The 23,960-nt window shown below is 41.0% G+C and overlaps 1 protein-coding gene across 10 annotated transcripts in view; it reads left to right on the top strand.

Annotated features, from left to right (window-relative positions):
• LOC122542904 (uncharacterized) overlaps positions 1–23,960 on the top strand; it is a 140,707-nt gene that overhangs the window by 83,638 nt on the left and 33,109 nt on the right. For 8 of the 10 annotated variants that reach the window (XR_015754711.1, XM_087983969.1, XM_087983968.1 and 5 more), the window contains 8 exons: positions 3,388–3,491; positions 5,128–5,176; positions 5,340–5,501; positions 6,666–6,777; positions 8,400–8,842; positions 11,464–11,625; positions 14,946–15,057; positions 17,512–17,984. Coding sequence is in view for 9 of the 10 variants with exons in the window: in XM_087983969.1 (XP_087840095.1) it covers positions 3,388–3,491; positions 5,128–5,176; positions 5,340–5,501; positions 6,666–6,777; positions 8,400–8,842; positions 11,464–11,625; positions 14,946–15,057; positions 17,512–17,984 (1,617 nt within the window). In the remaining variant the exon portion in view is untranslated. The remainder of the gene's footprint in view (positions 1–3,387; positions 3,492–5,127; positions 5,177–5,339; positions 5,502–6,665; positions 6,778–8,399; positions 8,843–11,463; positions 11,626–14,945; positions 15,058–17,511; positions 17,985–23,960) is intronic. The other 2 variants (XM_087983965.1, XM_087983971.1) reach the window with 2 other exon arrangements.

Below are 23,960 nucleotides of genomic sequence, written 5' to 3'. Positions count from 1 at the left end.
TCTTCCCTCGCTTTCTGTAATAATCTAAAGCATATCCCATCTGGCCCAGGGACTTCTATATCCTTATGTTTTTCAAAATTTTCAACACACCCTTCTTCTTAACATCAGCCTGTTTCACGCTGTCCTCAGAAACGTCAAGGTCCCCCTTAAAGTATTCATTAAGGGCCTCCTGTACCACTTCTGACTCCAGGCACAAATTCCCTCCTCTATTCCTGATCAGCCCTACCCTCACTCTGTCCATCTTCTTGTTCTTCAGAAGTGTAGAATGCTTTGAGGTTTTCCCTAATCCTACCTATTAAAGCTTTTTTATGCCCCCTTCCAACTCTCTAAGTCCATTTTTCAGTTCCTTCCTAGCTACCTTGTAACCCTGTAAAGCCCTGTCTGATCCTTGCCTCTTCCACCTTAAGTAAGCTTCCTTCTTCCTCTTGATTAGATGTTCCACATCCCTTGTCACCCAAGGTTCCTCACCCTGTTGTCCCTTCCTTGCCTCAGTGGGACAAACCTATCCAACACTATCAGCAAGTGCTCCCTAAACAACCTCCACATTTCTGTCATGCATTTCTCTGAAAACATTTGTTCCCATTTTAAGCACCCCAGTTCCTGCCTAATAGCATTGTAATTCCCCTTCCCTCAATGAAATACTTTCCCATACCGTCTGCTCCTATCCCTATCCATGACTATACTAACAGTCAAGGAGTTGTGATCACTGTCACTGAAATGCTCTCCCACAAAGAGAACCTGGCCTGGTTCATTGCCAAATGCCAAATTCAGTATGGCGTCCCCTCTAGTCAGCCTATCGACACAGAGTCCAGAATCCTTCCTGGGCACACCTGACAAAAACCGAACTATTGAACTAAGGAGATTCCAATTAATAATGGGGAAGTTAAAGTCACCCATGACAGCAACCCTGTTACTTCTGTACCTTTCCAAATTCTGCCCCCCCAATCTGCTCCTCTGTCTTTCTGTTGCTATTAGGTGGTCTGTATAAAGCCCTAATATAGTGACTGCTCCTTTCCTGTTTCTGATGTCCACCCATAATGATTCTGTAGATAAACCCTCCTCAACGACCTCCCTTTCTGCAACTTTTGAAACATCTAAACCCTGGAACATCCAACAACCATTCCTGCCCCTGTAATATCCAAGTCTCCGTAATGGCCACAACATCATAGTTCCAAGTACCGATCCATGCTCTAAGTTTTTTTTTGATTTGATTAGGTTAGATTAGATTCCCTGCAGTATGAAACACGGCCCTTCGGCCCAACCAATCCACACTGACCCTCGGAAGAGCAACCCACCAGACCCATTTCCCTCTGACAAATGGACCTAGCACTATGGGCAATTTAGCATGGCCAATTCACCTAACCTGCACATCTTTGGACTGTGGGAGGAAACCGGAGCATCCGGAGGAAACCCACGCAGACACGGGGAGAATGTGCTAACTCCACACAGACAGTCACCCAAGGCTGGAATCGAACCTGGGACCCTGGTGCTGTGAGGCAGCAGTGCTAACCACTGAGCCACTGTGCTGCCCGTTCATCACCCTTATTTCTGATGCTACTTGCGTTAAAGTAGACATGCTTCAACCCATCACACTAACTGCACCTTTACCATATCAAGTGCCTATCCCTCCTCACAAACTCTCTGCGCACTGTATCTGGCTGTTCACTACCTATTCCATCCTCTGATCTGTATCACAGATTCCCATCCCCCTGCCAAGCTAGTTTAAACCCTCCTGAAGAACTCTAGCAAACCTCCTGCCCAGAATATTGGTATCCCTCCAGTTCTGGTGCAACCTGTCCATCTTGTACAAATCCTACCTTCCCCAGAAGGTATCCCAATAATCCACATATCTGAAGCCCTCCCTTCTACACCAGCCATGCAGCCACGTGTTCACCTGCATTTGCTGTCTGTTCTTAGCCTCGGTAGTCTGTGGCACTGGTAGCAATCCTGAGATTACTACTCTGCTCTTCCTGCCTTTTAGCTTCCAACCTAACTCCCTCTATTCTGTTTTCAGATCCTCACCCCTTTTCCTAACTATGTCACTGGTACCGATGAGCTTTAGAACATCTGACTGCTCTCCACACCCCTTTATGAATCCTGTAGACTCGATCCATAGACTTTTAGCCTTTGATAAGGTTCCCATGGTAGACCGGTTAGTAGAGTTAGATCATATGGAATTCAAGATGAGCTTTCTAATTGGATATAAAATTGGCTTGACGGCAGGAGACAGAGGATGGTGGTGGAGGGTTGTTTTTCAGACTGGAGGACTGTAACCAGCTGCAATCCAGGGGATCAGTACTGGGTCCACTTTTGTTCGTCATTCATATAAATGACTTGGATGAGATTATAGGAGGCATTGTAAGTAAGTTTGCAGGTGACACCAAAATTGGTAGTATAATGGACAATTAAGGAAATTATCCAACATTACAAAGAGAACTTCATCAATTCAGTCAATTGCCTGAGAAGCTGATGGAGTTTAATTTGGACAATGCGAAGTATTGCATTTTGGTAAAACAAACAAGGGCAGGACTTGTACAGTTAATGGTAGGGCCCTGGGTACTGTTGTAGAACAGAGAAACTTAGGGTTTCGGGTTTATAATTCTTTGAAATTTGTGTCACGGGGGTCAGGCTGGTTAAAGCATTTAACACGCTTGTCTTCATTGCTCAGATTTTTTAATATAAGCGTTGGTAGGTCATGTTGTGGTTGTAAACGACGTTGGTTATGCCTCTGCTATTTGCAGTTCTGGTCGCCCTATTATAGGAAGGATATTATTAAATTGGAGAGGGTTCAGAAAAGATTTACCAGGGTGTTGCCAGGAATACAGGATTTGAATTAGAAAAGTAGGCTGGACAGGCTAAAATTTCATTCACTGGGGTGAAGGAGGTTGAGGGATGACCTTATCAAATCATGAGCGGGTGTAGATAAGATGGTGTAAGGGTAAAGATCTTTTCCCATAAGATGGGGGAGTTCAAAACTAGGGGTATATTTTTAAGGTGAGAGGAGAAAGATTTTAAAAAAGACCTGAGGCAATTTCTGTCCACAGTGATTAATGTGTGCAATGAATTGCCAGATGAAGTGGTGGATGCAGGTACAGTTACAACATTTGATAAGACATTCAGATAAATACATGAATACAAAAGGTTTAGAGGGATATGGGCCAAACAAACAAATGGGACTAGTTTTGTTTGAAATTATGGTTGGTGTGGGCTAGTTGGACCGAAGGATCTGTTTCCATGCTGTAGGACTCATTTACTCTGACTGATTTACAATATGCTATGCAGTATTACTGATGTTATTCCATGGGATCATTTTTAAGATGGTATTCTACTTGATGTGTTCTGCCGCATGTGTTGTTACTGTGAAAATGTTTTCCTTTCCTCATGCAGACTCATTCAAGCAATAGAAATAGAGATGGGGTTGGAAACCTGGTGTCAACTTCAAGAATTCCAAGAAATTCGTTAATTGTCAATAATCCTGCAGTACCGCACAGGTCAGTAATAGTAATACAACATTCATAAACCTATTCTGAATGCTGACAGTATGTGCAATACTGAATAAAAGATGTGAATATGGAGCAATGTTTTCAAGTATAGTGGATATCCTTGGGACCACATTATAGCTGGATTGTGCTCTCTTATTTTTCGCTACCATTGTGAAGACTTACCTCTTAAAATATGTCTGACCCCTGCACGAGAGGTAAATTGGCAAAATGTTAGACTATTATTATTTTGGACTGGCATTCTAAACCAAAACAGGACGTTTGAGATGTAGTTGTAAAGAATAAATTGAAGATGACCGAGCATTCCTTTGCACAGAGCATATTCAGTGCCTGGAAAGAATTAGCAAGACATAGATTAGATAGATAGATAGATGGATTCCCTACAGTGTGAAAACAGGCCATTTGGCCCAACAAGTCCATGCCAACCCTCTGAAGAGTAACCCCTCCAGACCCATGTCCTCTGACGAATGCACCCAACGCTATTGGCAGTTTAGCATGGCCAATTCACCTGACCTGCACATTGAGGGAGGAAACTGGAGCATCTGGAAGAAACCCATGCAAACACGGGGAGAATGTGCAACCTCCACACAGTCTCCCAAGGCTTGAATCGAACCCAGGTCCCTGGCTCCGTGAAGCAACAGTACTAACCACTGAGCCACCGTGCCACCCAAATCTCAAGACCGTAAAATTGGCATTCTAGAATGGAGTGACAAAGTGGGATAAAAGGCCTTTGCATCTAAAGTGATCTTAAAGGTTAGACTGTTTGTTCATCTTATCCTGTGTGGATAAATTGTTTCTAAACCAATTACATTCATGTAAGAGTTATTTATCTGAGGACATTCCATTGCTGTTTCTAATTTATTAATTTGTGTATGAATGTTTAGGCCATTGTTTATTGTCCATCTTTAACTGCCCTCAAAAATGTGATGAGTGTCTCCTTGAATTGCTGCAGTGCATGTGGACAATGCCATATTTGGAAAGGGACTCCAGGATATTGTAGTGGGGAGGGAATGGCAATGTCGTTCTAGGTCAGGCTTGTGATTGGCTTGAAGGGGAGCTTGCAGGTGGTGATTCCCATGAATCTGTAATGCTTCTCTTTCTAGTTGTAGAGGTCACAGGCTTAAAAGTTGCTGTTGAAGGAGCCTTGATGAATTACTGCAGTAGTGAATCTTGTAGATCGTACACATTACTGCATTTATGCAGTAGTTTACTACTTTTGGAAACAATGAATTGGACAAATCCATTTAGTATAAATTGGTCAGTGGTTTAGTGGTAGCTCTTCTATTTGCCACCCCATTTCCCTGGCTGCCCTCCCTTCCTATGTTGCCCAGACGGTATAAGTACACATGGAAGGTTTGTAGCCCCTTACTGCCCTTGAAAGATCTGTATTCAAAACATGAGAAAGCCCCTATCCATAGTTATTCAACCTGGGCGCTACTTCTTGCATACTGCTTACCCAACCTTTAGCAAGAATTTTGAAAATGCAACCTTGTGAACCTGTGGCATTTGTAATTCAGTGTTGTCCTTGTATTTCGTATCATTATGCACCCATTTGTTAATACCTGTGTTCTGATTCACTTATACCAATAGACTGCAGATGACCGTACAAACTATTCCTGTTTTCTAGGGGATTTTTCCAGAATTCACAATCATTCAGCAATTCAACGAAAAGAAGGGTGAGTCTAATTACATGTTACTTTTGTTGCCTAGTCATTTGTTTATCACTAATTTCAAACCTAAAGTTTAGTGCATCAGACATTATGGACTGTGCTACTAACACTGCCCAAAGCTAGAAGCTGTATTCCAGCCTTTTTCTCATTGGGATTTTGTCAATCTTAGGTATACGAAACCTCTGTACTATGTGAAGCTAGAAAGAAGGCGATATTACACAACTTGAGAGAACGAGAGTCACGCAGAATGATGGAAAATCGTTTTAAAGTATTGAAGAACAAACTTTTTGATGACAAACAAATTGCTTCAAAAGGTGCCATCCTTGATGAGGTTTGTGAATAATTCATTTGATTATAAAGCAAGATGCAGCAGGATTTACACCTTCCGCTTCTCCATAAATATGTTTGCACTTCATTTTCCAGTGCATGTTGGACCTTTGTGATGATAGAACACATTTTACAGGAATTAGGTATTTTTTTCTCCCCTCTGGTTTGTTGGGCAATGCCATGAGCCTTCAATGTAAATTAAAAGGCCCAGTCTCATTAGGTTGTTGAAACATCAAGTATTTGACTTCCCAGTTAACTATTTCAAACATTAGTTGTATAATTTCATGAATAATATAGTCTATTTCTATAAATTCTAAAGTGGATTTTGTTCAAAACATTTGTAATTATTCAGCAGTGAGACAGAGCATAATCTTGATGAACCACATAAAATTGCGTCAGGCTGGACAGACTAATCGTGGGTTTGATATTCCTCCTATGTTGATCTGGGTCTCCAGATCAACAGGTCACAGTCTCAGTATACGGGTTAGACCATTTAGGATTGCAATGAGAAAAATTTCAGATCTTAGAAGGTGGTGAATCTATGGAATTCTGTACATATAAGACAGTGGAGCACTCAAGTCACTGAATGGCTTGTGTCCCCTGACATTGTTGAAAGGTTCTAATTACATATGTGCAAAAGTATGGTAACTCAAACAGGGCCCAAATAATCACAATCAATCAGGACACATTGAGGTCATTGTAGTACTGACAGGGGTACTGAATGTGCCAATTTTAAGTATGGGCAGTGAGAACCTCTTGCTGTTGTCAGCAGAAACAATCATATATTTAAGAAACAAATAGACATCTAGACACTAAAGGCATCATTGTATAAGGAGAAAGAGCAGAAGCATCAGTCACGATTATATTGAATGGTGGAGCGAGTTCAATGGACGGACTTTTGCTCCTGATTTCTATGTCTGTATAAACACTTCCCATGGCAGAGGGTGGGGTATTTTTCATTGCTTTGATTCAAATTGATTAACTTCAAATTAATAATATGGTTGAGAAGTAGAGCAAGTAATGAGATATTTGTATTGTGTGTTTCCCAAAGAATTGAATTAAAAATTGGAAAGGAGTTATAAATGGAATATTTGCAATGCACAGCAGCTACAATCATGTGGAGTTCTGAAACTTTTTTTTTGCATTTTGATTTTATTGTGTTCTACAGGCCATAGATGTAATCAATAACTTGGATAGGCAGTCCAAAAATCTAACAGTGGAGAAGGAACTACTGTTAGGAAAACAGAAAATCCTGTTAGAAAAGATCTCGCTATTATCTGGTAAGACCTTTTACCTATTTAAAAAGAAGCATTCTAATGCTGAAGCAACTTGGAGTATATTGTTGACCTCCTTGAAATACACAAAATTCTGAAGTGGGTTTAACAAGGTGGATGCTGAGTGGCTATTTCCTTAGGAGGTCGAGAATGTTCTCAAGACTAAGTATTTGCTATTTGAGATTAGATTAGATTAGATTCCCTTCGTCCCAACAAGTCCACACCGACCCTCCAAAGGGTAAACCACCCAGACCCATTTCCCTCTGACTAATGCACCTAACACTACAGGCAATTTAGCATAGCCAATCCACCTGACTTGCACATCTTTGGACTGTGGGAGGAAACTGGAGCATCCGGAGGAAACCCACGCAGACACTGGGAGAATGTGCAAACTCCACACAGACGGCCGCCAGAGACGGGAATCGAACCTGGGACCCTGGTGCTGTGAGGCATCAGTGCTAACCACTGAGCCACCGTGCCGCCCGATGATTAAGATGTAGAAATTCTGTTTGGGAATTGTGAATCTTCAAACATCCACAGTTTGTGGAATACATGTTCAAGGCTGAGTTAGGAATATGAGGAGAGCAAGAATGCATTGATGTAGAAATTCAGCTGTGATCTTATTGAGTGACAGTGAGATTGAGGGACCGCATGGTCGAGATATCTTGGGCAAGAATAGTGTTCCATCTCCAGGAAACTAAATAGTTTGGACCTGAGGAACAGAGATGACAGTAACCGAGATTGTTCTGCTTAGTACAGCATAGATTAAGAAAGGTTGCAATTTGATAAGAAATTTCCACCAACTGGTGGGGCATTAGCAAAAAAAAAAGAATTATTTTGTATCTAGAAACCGTTGCCTGAAAGAAGTGGAAACAAGTTCAACTATAATTTTCCAAATGGTACTGGATAAATATTCACTGAAAATCGCAAGGCTTTTGAAAAAGAGCAGGGAGAGTCAGATCAATTGGATAGCCCCTTCACTGAATCAGCGGCAAACATGATGGATAGAATGGCCTTCTCTCATACTGCTTTATTCTAGATTCAGGTGAATTGCTTCACTGGGTTGACCACAACGTTTTTTTAGAATTAGGACGAGGGAAACACAGTAATATCAGACTGCATCTGATAAGTGTATCACTGTCATAAGCATAAGCCAAAGTATCCATAAATCCATGCGCCAAATGTTTGAAAATATTTGCCACTCTTCTCTCATGGAAAGAGGGCATCGCAAGTAAGGCTAGCAACTGCTGTCCATCCTTAAACTGAGTTGGCTGGCTCGGCTATTTCAGAGAACAGTTAAGAGTCAACCTGTGAACCTGAACTCACATCTCGACCAAACGAGGTAAGGAATGCTGATTTCCTTCCCTGAAGAATATTAATGAAGCTTTATGATAATGAATGAATGTTCCATGGCACCATTACCGAGCTCTTTTTACTCTAATTATTAATTAAGTTTCTACCTGATACTGTGGTGAGATTTGAATCAGGGTATAATTACTATGACAAAAACATTATCATTATGCTAGCTGCTCCCTCAACCTTTATAACATAAAGTGACTGACTGTTTTGTAGCTGCTTGTCCAAATTAATTGATGCTTATGTCAATTGAACAGCTGTGTCTTCCCCAGCAGGGATGGAACCTGTTGTAACACAAGATGGCATTGAAGCGGGTGAAATAATTGAAACCGGTGAGACTTTGAGTTTCTCAAGTGGGAGAGTTTCCTCTTCCCAGAACTCCTTTGGAATGAAATGGTTTGCAGAAGGTGGTCCTGTGAATACTTTGGATGAACATGGGACAAATTGTGGATTAAATCTAAAATATGAGGTGAACTCAACTGGTTCCGATGATATAGTTGCTGTCAAGATCGGTGACTACTTCAATGAAAAATGTAACAGTGAACTTGACTATTCTGGCAGCACCAATACCTTTGCAGTGAAAAGAGAAGGAAATCTTAGCCAAGAAGATTGCTCCACTGTCAGCTCAGTAAATGAAGAATATTCTGGAAGTTCCAGGTTTTGTAGCCTTTCAGATTTCAGCACTGATATGGAGGCTTTGAATAAAATGAGCATGGTACGTATAAAGTGAACTTTGTTTTAGAGCTCAGTTAGGGTCTGATTAGATGTTTGCAGTTGCTACTTCCGAATGAACCAGCGAGACATGCTGGCTGGTAAGTCAGTAGCATCGTATGGAGCAGCTGAACTCTGGCATTGTATTGTTCAATTCCTAACACTGGAAAAGTATAGCAGTCCGTCCAGCTCTTTCACAGATCAGACCAATTAGTGCTGCTTTTTGGAGCTTTCTCCATCTCCCTGCAGTTTGCTTCATGAATTCTTTAAAAAGGAATATTGCTAGTGAATATATACCAAAGTCCGTATGTCACTTTTTTGTCTTTGTTTTGAACTTTCCATAAGATCATAAAATGTGGGAACAAAAGTAGCCTATTGATTGGTGGAACAGACTCAATGAGATTGTGGTTGATCTGATAATCCTCAACACTTTCCTGCCTTTTCACCGTAACCTTGATTTCCTTACAGATTGTAAAAACCTTACCTCAGCCTTGAATACACTTAATGACCTAGCCTCTACAGCTGTTTGTGGTAAAGAATTCCACACGTTCACCATCTTCTGAGAAGAAATCCCTCCTCGTCTTAAGTGGGTGACTCCTTAAGTCCTAGGAACTCCCACAAGAGAAAGCAACCTCTCCACATCTACTTGTCATAAGAATCCCAACGAGTACAGGCCCAACCTACTCAACTTCTCCTCAAGTCAGTCCCTCCATACCCAGGATCAGCTTAGTGAGCCTTAGATGGACTGCCTCCAATGCCAATATATCTTCCATTAGATAAGAGGCCCTAAGCTATCCACAACATTCCAGCTGCGGTCTGACTTGTGCCTTGTTTAGTTTTAGTAATACCTCCATACTTTTGTACTCCATTCCCTTTGAAATAAAGGCCAACGTTCCATTTGCATGCCCTATAACTCACTGAACTTGGATCTAGCTTCTTGTGCTTTATGCGTGAAGACTCCCAAATCTCTCTCTGCTGTTTGTGGTCAGTCTCAAAATACATAATATTCAACTCTTCTATTCTTCTTGACAAGCACGTAAGTTTACATTTTCCTATCTGCTAAATTTTTGCCCACTTGCTTAACCAGTCTATATCCCTGTGTAACTCTTGTCGTCCTGGTTATTGCCTTCCACAAACTTGGCTTTAATATATTCACTTGCCTCGTCCATGTCATTAATATATAGTGTAAGTAATTGTGAGACTGATCTCTGTGCCTGTACACTAGTTGTAGGTTGTCATCCTGACAATATTCCCCTTGCCTCAACTCTGTCTTCCATTGGTTGTACAATTCTGTTTCCATGCTAATATACTACGACACCATAGGCTACTTAATAAGGTAAGAGCTGAATGTGTGTGTTACCTCATCAAATGCCTTCTAAAAATCCAAATATATAACATCAGGAACATCATTATTCTGCAGGGTGGTCGTTAGTTGTCATCAGAAAACTGGCCACATTTGGGAACCTAGGCAAAAGTGAGGACTGCAGATGCAGGAAGGGCTTTTGCCTGAAACGTCGATTTTCGTGCTCGGATGCTGCCTGACCTGTTGTGCTTTTCCAGCACCACTGATCTAAACATTTGGGAACCTGTTAGGATGAACACTTGCTAGAGTGATAGCAAGTTCTTGCAAACAGTACACTTACTGTAAAATGTGAGAATGTTTTGATCTCATCCTCCAACATGCAGCATGGACAAACCCTTTGATTGTGTTCTTTCTGTTGAAGATGCAAAGCTTCAGGTTACTCATCTGGAGTAAGTCTTTCTTGTGCATCTACACCTATAAGTATATTCTCCTCATCAGGGTCTTTGGGTATTCCCTTCAAACAACTATTAGCCCAAAAGTCAAAAATATAGGTCGTCAACCATACTATAACTATCTGCTTTCAACTCTGTGAAAGAGTAGTCTGCACTATTACAAAGATCTTGATGGCATTCAACTAGGTGGATGAGTCAGGGATAATGAATGGCAGTTAGTAGGATGTAAGCTGCTCGTTGACTGGTGATGAATTTAATGAAATATACTCACTGGCATATAAACGTAGGCAAAAACGTTTGTAGTTTTCGTGTTGCTACTACCCTCCTGGCTGGCATCTTCAAACTCGGTTCTGAGCAATCGTAGCCATAGTTCTAAACGTGAAACTAGTTGTACCTCATTGTGGAGTGGTATTTGAGGTAAATGACTTTTTTTCAGACGTTCACTAGGCTTTTATAAACTGGGTAGAGAACAAGCTAGTTTTATTTCTATTGGTAACAGTGATTGACACTGTGGACTTGTATAGGTGGTGAGAGGAAGTGCAAATAAAATGTTTTGGAGACTCACAGGGAGTGAAAACTGACCGAGCTGAATAAAGTGAAAGAGACAAACGTTTGCATTTGCACAAAAGGGGAGAACATGTCAAAATGAAGTAGGAGATAATTAAAGGAAATAACTATTTTTTTCTCCTCTTGCAGGAATTGAGCAATTAATTTAAATTTTGAAATAATCAGAAATTTCAAGTTGATAGGCAAGTTGAGGAATATAAAATGTTTAAAAACATGCACAAGTTTTTGCTTGGCAGTAATTATTCAATGCTATTGCATTTACATTTTGTCATGACTTGGTACTTTGTGATTTTAATTCTACAGCAGTGCAGTGAGCCATCTAGGGGTTGGATAGCCAACAGGAAGGCAACATCACACACATTGAGAGAACGAGAATCACGCAAGTTGATGGAAAATCGTTTTAAATTATTGGAGAGCACTGTATTCAATGACAAAAAGGCTCCAAAGGGTGCCATTCTCACTAAGGTTTGTTTAGATGAAGTTTAAAGATTATTCTTTCCAAAAAGGAACTCTTCACCATTTCTGACCCCACTATAGTTTTTTTTGATAGTATGTTGCCAACTTTTTTATTTAAAGTGTGATTTGCTGAATCTTTGTATATTACAGTTAATATCTTGAAATTCACATAACTATTATCTCCTAAGCTGCCCCTTTCATGAGTGTTTGCTTCTATGTTGTCAGTGTTAAAATGTATTGACTTCTGGCCCTCTGGATGCAGCTAGTCAGAACAAGCTGCTGTAAGTTAATGTAAGAACCAGGTTTGATCTTTTTTTACTAATGGATTCCAGTACATTGCCTCATTTACCTCAGAAGCTTCCCAGGGATCCATCTTTGACCACCTCCTATTTCTAGAATAAAAACAAAATATTGTGAATGTTGGAAATCTGAAACAAACAGAATGCTAGAGAAACTCAGAAGGTCTGGCAGTATCTGTGGAGAGAATTGTAAAATCACAGAATGGAAGAGGCTCTCTGTCCCATCGAGTCTGTACCACCAAAAATATACTACTACCTACACTAGTTCCACTTTCTCACATTAGACCCATATAACATAGAACATTACAGCGCAGTACAGGCCCTTCAGCCCTTGATGTTGTGTTGACCTGTCATATCAATCTGAAGCCCATCTAACCTACGCTATTCCATGTACGTCCATATACTTGTCCAATGACAACTTAAATGCACTTAAAGTTGGCGAAACTACTACCGTTGCAGGCAAAGCATTCCATACCCTTACTACTCTCTGAGTAAAGAAACTACCTCTGACATCTGTCCTATACCTATCACCCCTCAATTTAAAGCTATGCCCCCTCGTGCTCGCCGTCACCATTCTTGGAAAAAGGCTCTCCCTATCCACCCTCTGATTATCTTGTATGTCTCTATTGAGTCAACTCTCAATCTTCTTCTCTCTAACGAAAACAACCTCAAGTCCCTCAGCCTTTCCTCATAAGACCTTCCCTCCATACCAGGCAACATCCTAGTAAATCTCCTCTGCACCCTTTCCAAAGCTTCCACATCCTGCTTATAATGCAGTGACCAGAACTGTACACAATACTCCAAGTGTGGCCGCACCAGAGTTTTGTACAGCTGTAGCATAACCTCATGGTTCTGGAACTCGATCGCTCTATTAATAAAAGCTGTATGCCTTCTTAACAACCCTGTCAACCTGGGTGGTAACTTTCAAGGATCTGTGTACCTGGACACCGAGATCTCTCTGCTCATCTACACTACCAAGAATATTTTGACATTTCCAATTTTTTTTTGAATGTTGGGAGGTTTCTTGCCTCAACTACCATTCCAGGCAATGCATTCCAGCCTCTGGTGAAGAGGTTTTTCTTCAGATCCCCACTGAACCTCCTGCCTTTCACTTTTAAAATTATGACCCCTTATTATTGACCCTTAAGCTAAAGGGAACAGCTGCTTTCTATCCGCCCTGTCAATAATCCTACACACCTCTATCAGGTACCACTCAATCTTGTCTGCTGTAAAGAAAACAACCCAAGCTTATCCAGCCTCTCTTTACGGTTGAAATGCTCCATCACAGGCAACATCCTAGTGAATCTCCTTTGCAATTCCTCCAGTTCAGTCATATCCTTTGAATTACTGTAGTGACCAGAACTCCACACTGTACTCCAACTGTGGCCTGATGAAGTCCTGTACAGCTCCAATATGACCTTTCTACTCTTATCTATGCCACAACTCATAAAGGCAAGTGTCCCATATGCCTCCTTAATTCCCTATTAACTGTCCACCTTCAGGAATCTGTGGACAGGCACAACAAGAGCCCTGTGTTCCTCTGAGCTTCCTACTCTCTTGCCATTCATTAAGTACTCCCTTGTGATGTTCTTTCTTCACAAGTGCATCACCTTGCATTTATCAGGAGTAAGTTCCACCTGCCTCTGATCTGCGCATCTGACCAATTTGTTTGCATCCTCCTGTGACCTCAGTGTTAACCACTCGGCCAATGTTTGCGCACCTACAGACTTGGTTATCATTCCAACTCCACTCTCGCTCTTTTCCCCCCCACCACCCAATCTGTCCTAATATCTTATGTGACATGATGCTCAGTTGTATTTGACAGTGCAACAACCTGGCTTCCGCTTCATGACATCCTCCTCCTATCTCAAATCCACCTTCCCACATTGCATCAATACGTTTTTGCTTCCCTTAATGCACAAAAGTCCACCGATCTGTCTTTGATTCACTCCATTATGTGAATGCCCCAAAGTATCATTTAGAACTCCTTCAGTGACCAAAAGACCTGAAAGTCTTTTGCAGCTGATATTTGCCTGACAGGATCCCAGGAAAGTAATAAGATAAATGCTCAAATGATGTTGATTGGGGAATAAATATTATTCAGAATACCCAAGGAGAATCCTCACATGCTTTGACAAGTGCCACAAAACTCTTATGGCTATACAGAGGTACTACAGTTAAACTCTTGTACCAATAGCATAAAAGGGAAGGAGAAATCATCAAAATGAACTATATCCAGCGACACCATCCCAGCATTCCTTCCTCTCATATGAACTAGGGGAAGAAGTAGGCCATTTGGCTGCTCAAGTCTGTCTGCCATTCAGTAAGATCATGACTGATCTCAGTATTTTGAATTTCACATTCCCATCAAGCCCCCACTAATCCTTGTTCTACCTGCATAGGAGGAATCTGTGTCTTAAAAATATTCAACGATCTTGCCTCCCCTCTTGTGATGCAGTGTTCCATAGTCATACAACCCTCAGAGAAGATAAAATTCTACTCTTTATTTTTGTCCTTCCACCCACACCGTTTCTTCAAACTGTAAGCATCTATATGTAGCCACTGGTGCTGTTTATGGTTGGGGGGGGGGGGGGGGGGGGAAGACACGGCTGGAGGAGAATGATGCCTGAGCAAAAACTGCCCCAAACAATGTATTTTGATTTGAGATTTCTTTGTACTGTTGACTTCAGTCTCACGCTGTAGCACATCCTAATGATCATTAAAGTATTTAATTTGAAGATTTTTTGCAACAATTTTGCTTTTAGCATTTGAGAACAAGTTCCATGATGAAATTACACCAATACAAATGGGGTAGCTTTTTCAACTGGATTTCCTGATGTTTCTGTTTATGAAGTGATTAAATTGTTCTGTTGCAATATTCCATTCCACTGAAAGTGTCACAAAACAGCCCTGTTACATGCTAGAGGTTTCTTACACTGTTGTCTATCAAAGTGCTTATGGTGATTCTAGCTTCAGTAGTATCTATTAGTATATTAGTCATGTGCTTTTGTCTTGATTTTATCTTTCCAGGCCATTGATGTAATCAGTGACTTGGATATGCAATCAGAAGAACTGTTCAAGGAAAAGGAGCTGTTAAAGAAAAAGCAAAAAAAATTGTTAGAGGAAATTTCACTTTTAGCGGGTATGACTTGCTTCTTTTTCTAAAAGGAATTTCAGCACTTCATATGAATCAGTAACTTTAGTTCTCATGTCTTCAATTTGTAGGATATGTTTGTTACCACAAGGAAATGTTTGGTGATTTGAGTGCTACTCTCTCTTGAATGTTATTGAAGATAATGTTTTATAATTCTGTAATTCCTATAAAGTTGTGCTTTTTTGAGCTGTTTCTTGCAAGAATGTCAATTTGATGGAAAAAAACATTTACACTCCATGAGAAGAGTGTGTTGACTGGGTAGCAAGTGCATTCTATTTGGTCGAGGCATTGCCATATTTTCCTCTTTAATTGTGAACTTTCCTGAGTGCAAGCTTCTTTTGAAGCAATGCTCATACTGATTTATCATTAAGTTGACAGCCAAATCGAATTTTGACAGATTTGTGGAAGTAATGAGTTAGAAGACTGCCTTTCCTTTTGCCTCAAATATAGTTTTCAGAATGAAGGCAGCCAACTGTATAGTGCTATTAATGTAACAAATTTTAAATCCAACTATGATTAAAGGAATCCATTATGGGTATGATAGCATACTACTGGACAGACCACAGCAGTTTAAGAATTTGAGTTCAGTTTTAAAAGAAAAGATGAAATTGTATCCATAAAAGTGACTGTAAAGCTATTTTCTCATTGTAAAAATCCAGCTTATTCTGGAATGACCTTCCAAGTAGAATGATTTAGAGATGCCGCTGTTGTACTGGAGTATACAAAGTTAAAAATCACACAAAACCAGGTTATAGTCCAGTGGATTTATTTGGAAGCACTAGCTTTCGGAGCGCTGCTCCTTCATCAGGTGGTTGTGGAGTATAAGTAGGAATTTTACTGTCCTTACACAGTCTGGCTTATAGATCACTCTAGACGCACATCTTAACCTCTCTGTCCGAACTGGCTCAACGAGCTACTCAATTGGAGCAATTGCTGTTAAGAATACCATTGCTCTGTCGCAATTGAGGAAGGCCTATCACCATCACTTGACAGCCAGAAATGGGTTGTTCTGGTGATGCTGCCACCTGACAATGAAAAGATCACAATCTAATTGGTTGTTGATCGTGTCTTGTTTTTCATATACTATCCATGCTCAACTATAAATACAGCCACTTCTCTTACAGCAACCGAATGAAAATAAAAGGAGGTATTCGGAAAGGGTGCAAAAAAGGAAATTACAAGGTTGTTACTGAGACTAGAAGGTTTGAGTAATTAAAAAGAAACTGGATAAGCTAGGACTTACTCCCTGCAGTGGTGGGGGGGGAGGTGCGGGAACCTTTTATAGAGGTTTATAAAATCATGAGGGTCATAAATGTGAATAGCCAAAACCTTCTCCCAGAATAGGGGAGTCCAAAACCTGAAACCATATGTTTAGATGAGAGGGGAAAGATTTAAAAGGGACCCCAGAGGCAAGTTTTTCACGCAGAGAATTGTGTGTATATGGAATGAGCTGCCAGAGGAACTGGTAGTGGCAGGTACAATTACAACATTTAAGAGTTATGCACAGGTACATAGTTTGGAAAGGTAGAGGGATATGGGCCAATCACTGGAAAGTAGAACTAGCTTAGTTTAGGAAACCTGGTCAACATGGACAGGTTGCGCTGAAGGGCCTGTATGCCTCCATGACTATTAAATGAAAAGTGATGTGCTTGACATTAAGTAAAAAAAATGCACATTTTACCATCAGATGGTCAAGCCTTATTCAGAGGGTATCAATTTTTTATTTTAAAGTTGAATTGTACTCTCATCCCAGACCTGAAGTTTTATTGCTGTTAGCTTTCTGCAATATATAATAGTCTTTGGATTTCAAGTAAAGCTTAATTGACACTTGTACAATATAACCTTCCCCCCCCCCCCCACCCCCTACTTTTCCCCTTTACCTGAAAATCTGTGCTTTTTTTTTCATCATTTCTGTTGACAGTTCTTGTGTTTGTTTTGGTATAATATGACTAGTCAATGTTGTGAGCTTTAAAGTCATACTAAGAATTTGAGTTGTTAGTTAGCCAGTCCATCATCATTTCAAAACTTAACATATTTAACTTCAACTATTTTTATAAAATTGTGCACTTTAGAATATTAAATTAATCATTTATGACCAGTTCGTTGCTGGATCGTACTTTTTTATGGCTACATAGACATGGAATTATCCACTTCCTCTGAATCCTGGTGGTAATGCTTCATTAGGAACGTATTCACAGATTCACATACATCCATCTTTTATGTTCTAATGTTACCTAACTACACACACTAAACCAACAGATTTTCAGAAGGACATTAAAACTTAGAAAATAAATTAGTTATTTCTACCCGGTCAGTAAAGGCTATGCCTGACAATATCATACAGGTAGTGGTGGAACCACATAGAACATTGTCACAAATATTTCACAGCAGTAAGCCATTGAATATTTGCAGAGTTGAATTGATCAGCTATCTCTTTTGTAGATACAAGATCTGATGCAGTTGAGGACCAAGCAGAAGATGGGCACTTCTTTAGTGTTAAGAAGACCTCGGGGGCAAGAGGATTAACATTTCAGAAACCTTCTGAACCACAATGGCTTGAAAGCAGCAACCCACCTGACACTGCAGTAACGAAAGGCAACATGGTTTCTGCTTTATCAGAAAGCCATGATACAGATTGCATAGGAGGACCTGACTGGGAGCAAGATGAATTAAAAGCCAACTGTCTTTTTCCACCTAAGATTGCAGGGGACCTCAAAGAGAAGCATTACCAGGAACCACTGAATGCTGATGGTTACGATTCCACTGCTTTAAGAAGAAAGATTTTTAATGGTAAAGATGAAGATGCTCTCTTCACTGTAGGAAGAGAGTCGTCCATTGGGAGCTCTGACTTTGGCAGTCATTCAGATTTTGATATAAATGCAGATGATGTGAATGAAATTGATGTGGAAATACTGGTAGGTATAGAAAACCCTTTCGAATGATTAGCATTGTGAATAGCTGAATTTTAAATTATTGATCAATATTCCCAGTCAGCTTTTACATTCCTGATGAAAGGCTTATGCCTGAAATGTCCACTCTCCTGCTCCTCGGATACTGCCTGACCTACTATGCTTTTCCAGTGCCACACCTTTTGACTCTGATCTACAGCATCTGCAGTCCTCACTTTAGCCTAGCTCTTAGTGATTGACTATAGATCTCCTCTTTGTTGCTCAATTCACTGATCTATTCATTAGATAACTCCTAAGCTGCAGACTTTCACATTCCCTTAGAGTCGGGTAGTATGGCAACTGGCTTGGGTTCTTCTGTTAGTAACAGTTAACCCCTTTTGGAGTTCCGTTTGTGTACGGATACTGGCAAGAGCTGCATGTGTTGCCTCTGGCAGCATTTGGCATGTAGGGTCCAGAAAGTCATACCTCCAGTGTGTGTAAAGTAACCTACAAAAAAAATTGATATTTAGGGGAAGCAATGGGATGGCACGGTGACTCAGTGGTTAGCACTGCTACCTCTCAGCACCAGGGCCCCAGGTTCACTTCTACCCTCAGGCGACTGTCTGTGTGGAGTTTGCACATTCTCCTTGTGTCTAAGTGGGTTTCCTCCAGGTGCTCTGGTTTTCTCCCACAGTCCAAAAATATGCAGGTTAGGTGGATTGGCCATGCTAAATTAACGAATTTGTAGTTAGGTGGATAAGCCAGGGGCGGGTTACGGGATAAGGTAGAGGGATGGGATGCTGTTCAGAGGGTTGGTGTGGACCTGTTAGGCCAAACAGCCTGTTTCCACACTAGCAATTCTGTGAGGAAAAAACTGGTAATGCATAAACTGCATGAGGAATTCATTATTATTAAAGTTCATAGTGGTTTTTCTTTTTGATAGAACTGCGTGGTCCAGTATTTTCCTGAAGCAGAATTCAAGGAATGAGTTTGAATTGGGAAGCTAATCTGCTTCCAAATTCTTTGCTAGATGCTTTGCCTCCATGAGGCACTTAAACTTCCAAGGATTTATTCTACTCTGCAGAACTGGTCCAATTAGCAGATAGTTATAAGTACTATGTACCATAGGTTACTTGGCAGGAGGGAAGACCTCTATGATCCAGAATGTTCTAAGTGTTGTAAAACAAGAAACTGCTGAGAGGATGCACAATAACAATAGTGTTTCCTATGGATTTTGCTGTGTGACTATATATAAACGAGAGCTATAAGGGTCTAGTATTACATGTTCAGGTTCAAATCCCACCTCTGATATGCTAACCACAGACATGTGGCATGGTGCATCTTAACAGATATATTTTTAAAAAATCAGATAAACTAGAAACTCGATTCAAAAGGTCTGCTAAGACCTGCATGATCTGATGTCATAATTTAGTGTTTGAAGTTGAGGCTAGTTTTTGATATTAATAATGTAATAATCCTTCCCTTTGTCTCTGTGTAGGAATTCAGTATTCACTTAGTACCTTCTCAGAGTAGGAAAGCTGAAGCCATTTCATGTGCAAAGAACTTAGAGTAGACTTCACTCTGTGATATGTAAATCTGCATACTCTACATGATTCTGGCATAGTTATCTTACAGAACAGAACTCAATAAATATTTAAATGATTTCTGGTTAATTGTTCACTTTTGGAGAAAAGGAGCAGATATAGCCCTCTGGGCCCATTGAGTCCAATCTGCTGTTCAATGTGATCATGACTGTTTCCCTATCTCAATGCCATATTCTATTTTCTCCCTATATCTCTTGACATGCTCAGCTTCTAAAAAAATCTATTTTTTCCTTAACCATGTTCAGTGACTTGGCCTCTGTTGGCTTCTGTTGTAGAGAAGTTCAAGGTTCACCAATTTTCTCCTCCCCTCCATCCCCAGTTTGAAATGGCCTATCCTGTATCTTGCGACTGTGACCCTTTGTTCTGAATCAGTCCACCCGCTGGGGGAAGCTTCATCCAGCTTATCGAGCGAATCAGGATACACTACCTTTCAAAGTGATCCTCCCTCATTCTTCTAAAGTCTGGTGAATCCAGACCCAAAATCTCCTCATATAATAAACCTGTCATTCCCAGAAAACAGTAAAGTGAACTTTACTGCACATCCCCATTTAGCATATATATCCTTCCTTGGATAAGGAGATGAAAACTGTGCACAGTATTCCAGGCTTAATCTTACCTACCCCTGTACAACTATAATAGGATTTCCTTGTTCCAGTACTCAAACTACCTTATGCTGCCTTAACTGCTTGCTACGTGTCATCTTTGTTTTCAATGATTGATAGAGGGGGACACCTGTTGTTCATTTTGTGTAAAACATTTTTCATCCATAATCTCCCACCTATATTTTAAATTTGTCCATAGAATGTGGGTAGGCCAGCATTTCCTGATGAAGGGCTTTTGCCCGAAACGTCGATTTTCCTGCTCCTCGGATGCTGCCTGACCTGCTGGGCTTTTCCAGCACCACTCTGATCTAAACTCTGGTTTCCAGCATCTGCAGTCCTCACTTTTGCCTATTTGTTCCTCAACCCTAATTGTCCTGGAGATGATGATGGTGACCACCTTTCTTGAACTCCCGCAGACCTTTGGAGTGTGGGTACACTCTCAGTGCTGCTGGAAAGGGAGTTAAGGGTTTTTTTTCCAGGAATTGGAACAATGGTCAAGTATTTTGTTCCAAGTTCAGATGGTGAGTAGCTTGGAGGGGAACTTACAGGTGGAGATGTTCCCATTTATCTTGTCCTTCTCAACGGTAGTGGTGGTGGGTTTGGAAGATGTTGTCCAAGAGGCATTGGTGAATTTTTGCAGTGCATCTTTACATTGAGGGTTACCTGCTTCTTTGTGTGTTACAGAATTGTTCTGCTAAATAAAAACAGGAGGCTGAACAGTCCATTAAGCCTTATTGTTCTGAAAGGCTTCATGTTTTCCTATCTGTTAATGATGCATTATTCCAGACACTTCTAAAGAGGTTTTTCCAAGTATTTATTTGTCCGAATTTAAAGTAATATTTCAGTTTAAGAAACCTCTCAAATCACTATCACCAAAAGTACATTACTACCTATACTTGTCCCATTTCCTTCACTAGGCCCATTGCCTTGAATATTATGATACTTCCATGTGTTCATCCAACTTTTTAAAGGTTATAATAGAACATAGAACAATACAGCACAGAACAGGCCCTTCGGCCCATGATGTTGTGCCGAACGTTTGTCCTAGCTTAAGCACCTATCCATGTACCTATCCAATTGCCGCTTAAAGGTCACCAATGATTCTGACTCTGCCACTCCCACAGGCAGCGCATTCCATGCCTCCACCACTCTCTGGGTAAAGAACCTACCCCTGACATCCCCCCTATACCTTCCACCCTTCACCTTAAATTTATGTCCCCTTGTTTCCTAATGTTTCTTACCTCAACTACCCTCCCTGGCAGTGCATTCTAGACCCCCACCACCCTCTGGGTGAGTAAGTGCTTCCTCAAAACACCTCTAAACCTCTCTGCCTTTCATTTTAACATTATACCTCATTATTTACCCTTCAACCACGGAAAACAGCAGCTTTCTATTCTCCATGTTCATGCCCTTCATAAGCAAATACACCTCAATCAGGTTCCCGCTTAACCAGCATCCCTTCACAGCTGAAATGTTCCATCCCGGGCAACGTTCTGGTGAATCTCATCTGCACCCCTCCAGTGCAATCACAACCATCTTGTTCTGTAATGATCAGAACTATACACAGTACTCTAGCTGTGGCCTAACCAAAGTTCTGTACAGCTCCAATATGACCTCCACTACTCTTATAATCTATACCATAACTGCTAAGGCAGTTCTGTCTATATACCCTCTTAACTAAACTGTTGATTTGTCCTGTCACCTTTAGGGATTCCGTGTACCAGCACCCCAAGATCATTCTGTACCTTTGAGCTTCATAGTGTTCCACCTTTCAACAAATACTCCCTTCTATTTTCTTCCAAGGTGCATCACTCACACTTATCGGAGTTAAATTGCATCCTCCACTGCTATTCTCTGGACTTTGGCATTGACACCTCCATGGCAAAATTTACATTTGTTATAACTAGACCAGAACCCCTCAAATATGTTAATTAAGTGTTCCAATACAATGACAGCCCATAAACACATCCTTGGCAAAAAGGCAAATTCAAAAAGCAGATTTTCTCATAGGCAGTCCTCCAATCCAGGAGGAAAGAACACCAAAAGACAATTCACACTGATGATCCCTGGAATGGCAGGCCTAACATATGATGATCGGCTGAGGATCCTGGGATTGTGTTCATTAGAGTTTAGAAGGTTGAGGGGAGATCTAATAGAAGTTTACAAGATAATGCATGGCTTAGAAAAGGTTGACGCTGGGAAGTTGTTTCCGTTAGGCGGGAAGACTAGGATCCGTGGGCACAGCCTTAAAATTAGAGGGGGTCAATTTAGAACGGAAATGAAGAGACACTTCTTCAGCCTGAGAGTGGTGACCCTGTGGAATTCATTGTCATGGAGCGCAGTGGAGGCCTGGACATTGGGTGTCTTCAAGGCAGTGATTGATAAATTCTTGATCTTGCAAGGAATTAAGGGCTACGGGGAGAGTGCGGGTAAGTGGAATTGAAATGTCCATCAGCCATGATTAAATGGCAGAGTGGACTTGATAGGTCGAATGGACCTACTTCCACTCCTGTGTTTTATGGTCTAATTAGAGTCATAGAGATGTACAGCAAGGAAACAGATGCCTCGGTCCAACTTGTCCATGCCAACCAGTTATTCTAACCTAATCTAGTCCCATTTGCCAGCACTTGGCAAACATCCCTCGAAATCCTTCCTGTTTATATACCCGTCCAGATGCCTTTTAAACGCTGTAATTGTACCAGCCTCCACCACTTCCTCTGGCAGCTCATTCCATACACGCACCACCCTCTGTGTGAAATAATTGCTCCTTGGGTCCCTTTCATATCTTTTAACCTCTCATCCTAAACCTATGCCCTCTAGTTCTGGACTCTCCACCTTGGGGAAAAGACCTTGCCTGTTTATCCTATCCAAGCCCCTCATGATTTTTTAAGGTCACTGCACAGCCTCCGACAATCCAGGGAAAACAGCCCCAGTCTTCTGAGAGAAAACTGAGAGACTGTAGCAGCTAGGAGAGATTCTCTGCCTTGCAAACCTGCTGAGACCCCAGCAACAACAGCTGAAAATTAACTGAAAAAGGGTCTTGTATCTGAGAGAGCTTGGCCACACCCACTCAAGCTGCTTCTGTTGTTCCAACTTAAAAAAAAACCCAAAGCCTCACAAGTTTTTATCTTCTCGCAGAGTGCTTGTCACCTGTCCCCCTATCTCTTTAAAAGAAACCAGGACAAAACACACCTCTTAAAGCTACAGCAACGTCACACATTACATTACTGTTGTTAACATCCCTGCAACATACAACTGAGTGTGGCATTAAAAAGCCCTTTTAACATTGAAGTTTATGGAATCGGGGAAGATTCCACTGGCTGGAGTCATACAGCATGGAAACAGACCCATCTGTCCAACCTGTTCATGCAGAACCATAATCCTAAACTAAACTAGTCCCACCTGCCTGCGTTTGGTCCATATCCCTCCAAACCTTTTTTATTCATATACTTGTCGAAATGTCTTTTAAACATCATAATTGAATCCTCATCCACCACTTCCTCTGGAAGCTCGTTCCACACACGATCCACTCTGTGTAAAACATAATTGTCCCTGATGTATTTTTTTCAATCTTTCTTGTCTCACCTTAAAAACATGCACCCTAGTCTTGAAATTTCCCACCTGCCATTATCTATACTCCTTTATAAATTGCCCATAGTGTTAGGTGCATTAGTCAGAGAGAAATGGGTCTGGGTGGGTTACTCTTCGGAGGGTCGGTGTGGACTTGTTGGGCCGAAGGGCCTGTTTTGACACTTTAGGCAATCTAATCTAATATTTATCTATACTCCTCATGTTTT

The sequence above is a fragment of the Chiloscyllium plagiosum genome, unplaced genomic scaffold (genome assembly GCF_037043375.1).
Source record: "Chiloscyllium plagiosum isolate Xiang-an unplaced genomic scaffold, Cpla_swu_hap1 HiC_scaffold_47, whole genome shotgun sequence".
Lineage (NCBI taxonomy): Eukaryota > Metazoa > Chordata > Chondrichthyes > Orectolobiformes > Hemiscylliidae > Chiloscyllium > Chiloscyllium plagiosum.
Note: the sequence above shows the minus strand (reverse complement) of the source record. Positions and strands in the feature narration are given on the sequence as shown.